This window comes from Xyrauchen texanus, chromosome 7 (assembly GCF_025860055.1).
Source record: "Xyrauchen texanus isolate HMW12.3.18 chromosome 7, RBS_HiC_50CHRs, whole genome shotgun sequence".
Classification (NCBI taxonomy): Eukaryota; Metazoa; Chordata; class Actinopteri; order Cypriniformes; family Catostomidae; genus Xyrauchen; species Xyrauchen texanus.
This window is the reverse complement of record NC_068282.1, coordinates 9,920,530-9,931,371: the sequence shown is the minus strand read 5'-3', so window position 1 is coordinate 9,931,371 and position 10,842 is coordinate 9,920,530. Positions and strand designations below refer to the sequence as shown.

Below are 10,842 nucleotides of genomic sequence, written 5' to 3'. Positions count from 1 at the left end.
AATTATATAGAAAAGTGTTATCCATAAATTTAATATATATTTTTTCTTCCTAAAAATGTTATGTACAGAACAAACCATGAATGGTAGAAATGAGAAATTTGCTTGTACAAAACTGTGCAATAACATTCACAAAACATGTATTTGAGTATGGGTCAGCCAAGGTTTCATTAACTGTGCCAACATTATTCTCTGAGAACAACAGATCAGTGTTCCAAATTTGGAGCGTGGCAATGCTCACATGTGGTTAAAACCTAAAGTGATTTAATGCATCCAATGAACAGAAACAAACAAGAATGTCTATACCAAATGACTGTAAATTGAGGTGGAAGCCGTTTATTGATTTCTGTGCTGGTCAGACTGTGTGCTAGTTCAAATGGAATACAGGGCTCTTTTCTCCAATGGTTGGAGCATTGCACATTCAATTAATTCCAAGTAGACTACATTTATGACTCCAAATAAATGCATTTTTATTTAGTTATGAATTACTTTAAATTGTGTATGATAAATTGTCTTTAGTTGCTGGTGCTTGTTAAACACCTAGCAACCACCCAGAATAACCTAGCAACCACTAAGCAACCAGAATTGTGATGGCAATTTTTGCAGGGCAAAATCCATATGATAATTTCCTGTAATTACAAAAAACAAACAAACATTTGGTCACAAATATGTGTGTGATTGCATGTTTTTTACATTCAGGGTCTGATAAAATACCACATATTGTAAGGAACTAGTAGGCTTGTTATTTATATTCACGATAGCAACCCACCACCCTGTAATATCCCTTGGGCTGTGTTAAAGCCATCCATTGGAATAGGAGAACACTTTTCCATAACCTCTCTGCAGCACATGCTTTTGGGCATACGGTTACAGTTCTGTCATAACACAGAAAAATCACATACTCACTCAGTCAGCAGCGATACCCATGTGTCTCAATTTGTGGGAGGGCCCCTAACATTGCATGTCAAGGCAGATCGGTCAGAGAGCTTTCTAATGTATTTTGGCCTCAGATTTGCACTCCACTTGGCCGAGCCTTTGACATTTCCTGAGGAGTAGATATATTCAGCTTCCTTCCCAGTGGCCCTAACCTGTGGGCTCATATTTATTTAAAGAGAAAAGAAGAATAAGGATATTACGAAGAATAAGGATATTACGAATTAATGGATTTCACATGGAATTTTCTGCTGTAACATTAGAGCTTTTATTTCTTAAAACTGAATTTAGAACAAAGCTGAAATCTGAGCAAATCACATGCAAATAAAACAAAGGTTTCTTGATTGTCGTTTCCACTTTAACATCTCAAGCCATATCTAGGTGTTTTTTAGTTTTTTAAATAGGAGCAATGTATGCTTGAGGAAACAGGAGATGTGGTGTAGAGGAGCATCTCGTTTATACTAGTTAGCACTACTTGAGTTTTAAGGACCGACTTGCTTTTATGGTAAATGGTCTGCACTTATATAGCGCTTTACACTGTGTCCAATAAGGAACCTTACAATAAGGTTCGATTTGTTCACACACACTCGCACTCATACACCAATGACGGCAGAGCTGCCATGCAAGGTGCTAGCCTGCCATTGGGTGTAACTTGGGGTTCCGTGTCTTGCCCAAGGTCACATCAGCATGTGGAGTCATGTGGGCCAGGAATCGAACTGCCAACCCTACTATTATTGGCTGACCTGCTCTACCACCTGAGCCACAGTTTATCACAGTTTCTTGCAGAACGACTGTCAAAACTCCCACACATGCACAGGACTTTTACACTCAAACTGTCATGGAAACACATTAAATTAAGTGTAATTGGGTTTTTATTGTTAGGTATGCCTTATTTTCAACACCATCTATACTCTAAGCTATACTGTATCAATCATATAACCAAATATCCAGGATTGGGGCATGGCCAAATGTGAAAATGTTATAATGTATCATTCAAAACCTCTAAGACTTTACAATAAGGTTCCATTTGTTAACATTAGTTAACACCATTTTGTTAACATGAACTAACAATGAACAGTACTTTTACAGCATTAGTTAATCTCGGTTAATGTTTAATTTCACATATAGTAATACATTTAAATCAAAAGTTGTATATGTTAACATTACAGTGTTCTGTGCACAATTAACTAACATGAACTAACAATCAACAGTTGTATTTTTTTTAACTAGCATTAACAAAGATTAGGCTGAAAAATAGAAGGCTGAAAAAATTATATTGTTAATTGTTAGTTCTTGATACATAATGCATTAACTAATGTTAACGATTGGAACCTTACTGTAAAATACTGAATAACCCCATATTGATCAACCACTTTTCTGGGGCATCTCCCCATCAGAGTTTATGGTGGTTACAGCCTTGTACTGAATACAGTAGATGGGGTAACTGGACCTAGTTATCACACTGTATATAACATTTATCAGAGTAGTTATTTATTTATTTGTTTGTTTAAATAAAGTCAATGTTTGTATTTAGTCTTAAAGTCTTGGTTTAAAAATTTTTTTTTTTTTTAAATATAATAATAACAAATAAATACATTTTAATTTAAATTAACCAGCAAGAAAGATACAGTAAATTATGGCATCTTGTCAAACTGTATGGCATTGTGGTTTTTGATGGGATTTTCCTTCAGAATTGAGATTTTACATTAGATATCAAGTGGCAACCCAACACAGTTTCAAAATATTTCATTTTACAAATTTGAAGATTTAATGCTCTTGACTGCCATTCCCCCTGTAACTTCAATGTGTGAAACTAGCCCTGTTCTCCCCTACATGCCTGTACAGACTAATTAAACTGGAAACCCAAATAGTACTGGATAGAATAAGACAATATGCAATCAAAATTAACTTACTGTAAAAGATTAATATGTTGTTTTTTATATATAGTGGAGGAAATATCATCGGTAACAGATGTCTAAAATAAGTTTTGAATGATTTCATTAGAGGAAGATTTCACACTCTCAATCAGACTACAAGACACTGATTACTTGTTCAAAGGAACTTGTTTCCCTGTTTCTGCTATTGCCTTTCTGGTCATGACTAATTTGAAGTTTATTAGCAGCTTGTTTACATGTGTACTGCACAGTGAATAAAATAAAAAAAAATATCTTTACTTAACACAACCAAGGGACAGAGACTCAGAAATAGTGAAATAGTTTTACAGCACAATTATTTTCCCTATAATTGGTTTACTTAGCTGTTACATGTATTCTAACATGAAACATTTTTAAGCTGTTCCCAGAGGTTCCTGTCATGTTCCATGACAAAATGATGATAGTTACAAAGCTTATGGTGCCCAAGTTAATTGCTGAAGCCACTGACTACGGCAAAAACAATATTTTATAGTCAAATAAGGATACATTATAGTTCATATCTCCTGCAACAATACCAATCTTCACTAACATGTTGAAAGTAAATAGACAAAATATATGACAATTGATGCTTTAATGCAAAAAGATAACTAATTTGGAACTGGGTGATTAATCGCCATTACAGTTAATGTATAAGTTTCTATTTTTTATTTTTATTTTTTATAAAAAAATATGTTCTTGTCTAATTGAATAAAAAAAAAAAACATTTTGTATTTGTAAGTCATGTATTTATATTATATACACTCAATGAGCACTTTATTAGGAACACCTGTAGACCTACTTATTCATGTGATTATCTAATCAGCCAATAGTGTGGCAGCAGTGCATTGCATAAAATCAATATGGGTCAGGAGCTACAGTAAATGTTCACATCAACCATCAGAATGGGAATTTTTTTTTTTTAACTCAGTGATTTTGACCGTGGCATGATTGTAGGTGCCAGACGGGCTGAATTTCTGTAACTGCTGATCTCCTGGGATTTTCATGCAGGACCATCTCTAGTTTACTCAGAATGGTGCCAAAAACAAACAAACAAACATCCAGTGAGCTGCTGTTCTGTGGATGGTAAAACCTTGTTTATGAGAGAGGTCAACGGGGAATGGCCAGAGCTGACAGAAAGTCTACGGTAACTCAGATATCAACTCTGTACAATTGTAGTGATCAGAATAGCATCTCAGAATGCACAACAGATCAAACCTTGAGCTGGATGTGCTACAACAGCAGAAGGCCATGTCTGGCACTTAATTAGGACCATAGTGTTCCTAATAAAGTGCTCAGTGAGTGTATATACTCTACACTGATGAGCGAAAACATTATGACCACTCACAGGTGAAGTGAATAACGTTGATCATCTTCTAGCTAGGCCACGTGTCAAGGTCTGGGTAGGTTAGATAGTAAGCAAACAATCAATTTTCAAATGCAGGAGAAATGAGCAGGAGTAAAGACCTGAGCGACTTATAAGTAACTAATAACTTACTATTAACTTTCAATTTGATAAGGGCCAAATTGTTATGGCCAGATGACTGGGTCAGAGCATCTCTGAAACGGCAAGGCTTGTGGTGTGCTCCCGGTCAGCAGTGGTGAATACATAGGTACAGTTGTCCGAGGAGGGACAAACCACAAACCAGCAATAGGGTGTTGGGTGCCCAAGGTTCATCGATTCGCAAAGGCAACAAAGGCTATCCTGTCTGGTCCGAACCAACAGAAAGTCTACTGTGGCACAAGTCAAAGAAAATTTGGAAAGGAATGTATCACAAAACACAGTGCCTCTCACACTGCTGCAGATGGGGCTACATAGCTGCAGGCCATTCAGAGTGCCCATGATGACTCCTGTCCACTGTCAAAAGTGCCTACAATGGGCACGTGAACGTTGGAACTGGACCTTGGTGCAATGGAAGAAGGTCGCCTGGTCCAATTTGTCCTATTTTCTTTTAAATCACGTGGACTGCCGTGCACATGTGTGCCATGTGCGTGGAAGTGATGACACCAGAATGATGGTGGAGGTAGTGTGATACTCTGGCCAATGTTTTGCTGGGAAACCCTGGGTCAGGCCATTTATGTGGATGTCAATTTGACATGTGCCACCTACCTAAACATCATTGTAGACCAGATACACCTCTTCATGGTAATGGTATTCCCTGATTGCAGAGGCCTCTTTCAGCAGGATAATGCTCCCTGCCACACTACACACATTGTTCGGGAATGGTTTGAGAAACATGAAGAAGAGTTCAAGATCTCAATAAGATTGAGCATCTGTGGGACGTGCTGGACCAACATGTCCAATCCACGGCAGCTCCACCTCATAACTTATAGGACTTGAAGGATCTGCTGCTAATGTCTTGGTGCCAGATACCACAGGACGCCTTCAGGGTTCTTGTAGAGTCCATGCCTCAGCAGGTCGGTGCTGTTTTGCCGGCACGCAGAGGACCAAGTGCATATTAGGCGGGTGGACATAATGTTTTGTCTCATTGGTCTATAAAACCATTCATAACACATTGCTCAACATTATGTAGACACATTCACACCAGAAAGAAACTGATAATAGTGCAGAATGTTTCATTTAAATGCATGTATGCAAAATATATTAACAACAGCAACAACAATAATAATAATATGTATATATTATGCATATTTTAATATGGACTGAATAATAATACAAACATAATTGATTACATCACAAGATTATGTAAATGCCTGTTTGCATCCATAAGCCTATATTATACATTTCTATTAGATAAAAATTAACAGCTCAGTGGTCACCCCTCACTGAGGGAATTTCAGAAAACTGGGGTAATTGTTTTCTACATTCAACAGATTGCCAACACATTATTAACTGGCAGCCTTTGTGGCGTCATAGAGTATTATGCTTATTGATTGTTTGAGTGTGTCTATTCAGGGATGATTCAAGCTGCCATCAAATTACATATTTGACCTTCAGTGACAATGTCCTTAATTTACATTGCTTAGTAATAGACTTATTAAAACTCTTGGAAAATCCAATTTGGAGAGCAGTTTGCCATTGCTGCATCATTAGTATTGAAATGCACGTAAAGACCAACCATCTGCTTAAAGTAGTTAAACCTTTGTCGTGTACAAACGCAGGACATGTTACACTCCCCAAATCATCATGGATAGAAACCCAGATAATATTAAACATGTTTGCACATTGCACAATGAATATTTATTGCATGCCACTGGTTTCCAGAGTCATGGGGTACAATGCTGGAAGTTTATTCTTTGACTAATGAATAATCCACATTGTACTTACAGTAGTAGCAGTAGGTTAGGTATTGCAAGACTAAGCATGATGTTATGTTAACATGTTTGCAATATTAAGACATTCTGCATCACTGAAGAGTGACATGTTCAACATGACATTAGATCCATATGCTTTATTCTTTATGACTTGGTTGATCATGGCTGATTAAGTCTGTCACAGCAAAGGGTTAAAACTTCATTCATAACCTTTTTGGGGGCAAAATACTATTTTTCAAGAGTCCTGATACAGCAAAACAGCACTAACAATTTGACACATACCATGATAATACCTTGTTTTTGGATGTGTACCATGGTAATACCATATTTGGACGTGTAGCAGGTTAATATTGTTCCATGGTTTTTTAGAGTCTACCAGGGTAATACCATGTTCTTTAGATCTGTACCATGGTAATGCCACATTTTGTGTAAGTGTAGCCTACCATTGTAATACCATTGTGTTTGGACGTGAACCATGGTAACAGCATGTTTTATGGACATGTAACATAGTAATGTCATACTGTTTGGAAGGGTAACATGGTGGTGCCATTATTATTATTATTATTATTGGACGTGCATGGTAATACCATGTGTTTTTTGTTTTTTTTGGATATGGTAATAATATGTTTTTATACAATGGTGATATATGATACACTTAGTACACAATCAGTTAAAAGTTTGGACACACTTGACTGAATTTATGTTTCTCGTTATTTTAAAAACATTTGATCTTAAGGCGTATGTTTAAATACTTGAAGTAAACATAAAGAGTCTCTCTCTCTCTCTCTCTCTCTCTCTCTCTCTCTTTCTCTCTCATATATACCGTATATACCGTTTTTTAAAAGCGGAGTCGCGAGTACAGTAAACAGATGACAGAGTCCCGTTGCCATAGAAAGACCACGCCACTGCACCTGTTGGGTATTAGCTAACCGGCTAACGAACTTGCTCTTTAATTGTTAAAGAGGTTTTACAGCAGATAAATGACAAAACGCGAATGGCTATAGTCTTAATAAGGCATGTTTTAACATTGTTTTTTGTTATTATGTATGAACGTGGTTGAAAGGGTACATTGGCTAGTCTGTTAAGATAACGTTATGAAAGCAATTGCTAGCTGATATAGCTGATAGTTTATAAAAGCATAATTGTGCTGATTTAGTTATAAATCACGTCTCGTGCTTTTGAAGACGACAGAATAAAACAAATCTTTCAAAATTCAGCCTTTGGAAACATGTTCAGGAACGACTATCAGGTATTGTATTTAGTAAATACCGTGGTTCCATTCTCTCAGTAGTGGAAAGTATTTTCAGTACTTTTCTGTGTGTGTGTGTGTGTGTGTGTGTGTGTGTGTGTTTGTGTGTGTGTAGGGTGGATGCATTGTTGACATCTTCAGTGCTCAAGGAAAAGATCCTGTGGCCAAATGGAAACTATATGGAAGGAAACCTTCAATAACTAAAGTATGTTTATAAGTTATGATGGATATATTTTGCAACAGTGAAAGAGGGATTTTTCTGATTTTAACTGGTCATAGAAAATATTATATTATGTAGTGGAATGATATACATTATTCATAGGGGCACAAGACGTATTGCAGAATCTGCTCTCCAAATCATCTCAGATTGTCGATATTAGGTGATGGCTATCATTTTACATTCGCTGAACCCTGACCAGTGAAACATAACCCTAGTAGGCTACTGCAAAAATAAATAAATAAACCAATACCACAAACAAGAATCCTACTGACATTTTCCATGGATGGAATATCCAGGTTCAATACAAGTTAAGCTCATTTGACAGCATTTCTGGCATAATGTTGATTATAAATATATTTGAAGCGTATCATTTTATAAAAGCACTTGCATTAATTTTTCTGTTCAAATTTGTTTATTATTTGAGCTGTAAAGTTTGTCATTTGTCATTTTTTACAGTCGTTTAAGGCTTGGAATTTGTATGTTCTCTCATTCATTTCTCTCATACCACTTTATTATTGACATAAGTGTTTTATTTATCTATTTTTACCATGGGTAGACACAGAAATAAGGAAGACGATTTGTTACATTCTTGGCCTTTTATTTTTATATGATATCATATCAATTTGGACCTATTTTGCAGGTATTTGATAAAGAACTAAAGGGTTTTGTATACAGTCTTGAAGGCAGCGGTCAAACCCACAAGATGCAGTTACCTAAGGATGGCAAGATAGCTCGTAAGTGCTTTTAAAACTAGAATAAAAAGACAGAATGCTTTTATATTTTACATTGTACATTTATAGTATGTGAAAGTCTCGCTTAAGGGCTTAGATTAATCTTAAAAGATGATTTATTCTATTCTATTTTGGTCTATATTATTTTTGTCACATAAAAGATAAAATCACACTGTTGTAGAAGGATTGATTTATTATTACAAGTGCCCTCTTCATTTATATGTGTCTATATGAAATTTCTCTTTCATATCTTCTAATCTTGCATCTCTTGTTTCTGTAGTTGGTCTGATTCAGAAGTTCCTGATTCTGCAAGTCAATGTTCCTTTGGGAAAAGACTTCTCCACTGAGTTTCTGTAAGTACCATTATTTCATTATTTTTTATAATGTATACCATTTCTTGAAGCTACTGAAAAAAATACATGTTATGCTGCTACTGTATGTCTAATTATCATTGCTATAGATGAAATTCTGTGAAAGTGTAAAGAGTATTACCATGGAGAGTGAATTAATTCACACTGTCATGCATATAGATATCATACACACACACACACACACACACACACATTTGTGTGGCTATCCTTATGAGGACTCTCCATAGAAATAATGATTTTTGTACAGTACGAATTATAGATTCTATACCCTAACCCTACTCCTTCCCCTAAACATAACCCTCACAAAAAACGTTCTGCATATTTACATTTAAAAAAAAACCATTGTTTATTATGTTAAGCGATTTATATTATGGGGACACTATAATTGTCCTCATAAACCACATTTATAGCAAAATCCACTAGTAATTACCAGTTTGTAACCTTAAACAAATCCCCCCAACACACTTACACACACACACACACACACACACACACACAATGGGTGTTCACCTAAAAATTAAAATTCTGTCATCATTTGCTCACCTTCATGTTGATCCAAACCGGAATCACTTACTTACTTCCATGAAACATAAAATGAGATGCTCAGCCAAATGACAGCATCAGTGCATCTTCAGTCCCCACAATAAAAGTGAATGGTAACTTGTAGGCTGTCAGTCCCTAACATTCTGCCTAACATCTTTTGTGTTCCATGGAAGAAATAAAGTCGTAAATGATGGCAGGATTTCCATTTTTGGCCTTCAAAGAGGAGGCATTTTTGTTAACTTTTCAATGGTGTCTTGTAGAGTGACAGATGAAGAGCATCTAAAGAGGAGACTCTACTTGTCTACTGTTCATAAAGAGCTCTCAGCAACCCCTCTGCATGCAAGAATACCTCTAACCTGCCTCAAACGCAATATTGTAAGTATTCAAAAGAGATACTGCACAGTATTCTCCAAGACTGTCTGCCAATAATCACCATGAGGAGTCAGACCAATTAGTTTTGGATCAGCACGATACTTTGTAACATGATCACAGAAAATGACCTGATAAATGTTTTTGTAGTTGGTGTAAGGTATGATAAGGTGCTACTGTCTGTGTGCAGTGGTGTAATCTGTGTATTGATCTGGACGCCCTCACTGCTGAGATATTCAGAGGGGCACGTTTCCTGTCTCTGGATGGGATCATCATCTCCGCCTGCTGTAAGGTTCGAAGGATCTTCACGATGAAGAATGAACCTGCAGATTGCACGGATGGAGGTTAGGGAAAAAGCATCAGATGGTTTGCTTGATGCTTAATATTTTAGCTCACTATTTATATAAAAATCAGATTGCTTTAAAGGAATAGTTCACCAAAATTGTAAATGTATTTGTTACACAGTTCACTGGAAAGGAGGAGGCGAGAACCAGCTTGACCATATACATAATTATTAAATAATAAACTTAAACAAACAGACTAACACACAGGTGTCGGGCAGCTGATTGTAACTCTCTCTCCGTCGCACTGCCATCTCTGGTCGCCTTTATCCCTCTCTGGCTTAATCAGCCTAATTAGGGGCCGGATGTGTGGAATCATGGCCCGGCCACACCCTCCGCACTGCCACAGTGTTATTTATTTTTTTCGTCTGTGAAGCACACAAAAAGATGTTAGACAGAATGTCTAAGCTGTTAAAGGGATACTTTACCCTTAAAATGAAAAATCTCTTATCGTTTCTCAACCTCATGCTATCCCAGATTTCTTTCCTTCTTCAGCAGAACCGAAATGAAGATTTATATAAGCATATTTCAGCTCTGTTTGTCCATACAATGAAAGCAAATGGGTGCTGGCTGTTTGACGGCTGTTTGAAAGGCATATTTGGGCAGTATAAAAGTAATCCACATGATTCCAGTCAATCAATGAATGTCTTCTGAAGCAAATTGATAGGTTTGTGTAGGAAACAATTTGATATTTAAAATGTTTTTAACTTTAAATCGTTGCTTCCTCCCACCACTGTATTGCTGTTTGAAATTACCAAACTCTCGCGTGACGTTCGTTCCTCTGTTGTATACAAAGCACACCCTTCTGACTTCTCGCTTGAACGTGACAGCTCAGTGATGGTTCGACTGGCAGCAGGAAGTGTTTTTTTTTATTAAAGTTAATAAAGTTTTACTTATCGATT

The 10,842-nt window shown here is 36.5% G+C and overlaps 2 protein-coding genes and 1 long non-coding RNA gene across 3 annotated transcripts in view; 2 read left to right on the top strand and 1 right to left on the bottom strand.

Moving 5' to 3' along the window:
- Positions 1–5,614: 5,614 nt before the first annotated feature.
- On the top strand, positions 5,615–9,135 carry LOC127646237 (protein CFAP20DC-like). The gene is made up of 4 exons (XM_052129735.1): positions 5,615–7,365; positions 7,481–7,570; positions 8,226–8,319; positions 8,597–9,135. Exons 1-4 carry the CDS (start codon positions 7,345–7,347, stop codon positions 8,671–8,673), a joined length of 282 nt encoding a protein of 93 aa, XP_051985695.1. The 5' UTR covers positions 5,615–7,344; the 3' UTR covers positions 8,674–9,135.
- Positions 9,136–9,476: 341 nt separating this feature from the next.
- The window catches only part of LOC127646238 (protein CFAP20DC-like), a 36,527-nt gene continuing 35,161 nt past the window's right edge, over positions 9,477–10,842 (top strand). The window contains exons 1-2 of the mRNA XM_052129736.1: positions 9,477–9,605; positions 9,790–9,943. Of these exons, the coding sequence (XP_051985696.1) occupies positions 9,477–9,605; positions 9,790–9,943 (283 nt within the window). The remainder of the gene's footprint in view (positions 9,606–9,789; positions 9,944–10,842) is intronic.
- Positions 9,587–10,842, bottom strand: part of LOC127646239 (uncharacterized) — a 35,091-nt gene continuing 33,835 nt past the window's right edge. The window contains exons 3-4 of the long non-coding RNA XR_007970902.1: positions 10,145–10,308; positions 9,587–9,922 (exon numbers count right to left, since the gene is read on the bottom strand). This is a non-coding gene — a long non-coding RNA (uncharacterized LOC127646239). The remainder of the gene's footprint in view (positions 9,923–10,144; positions 10,309–10,842) is intronic.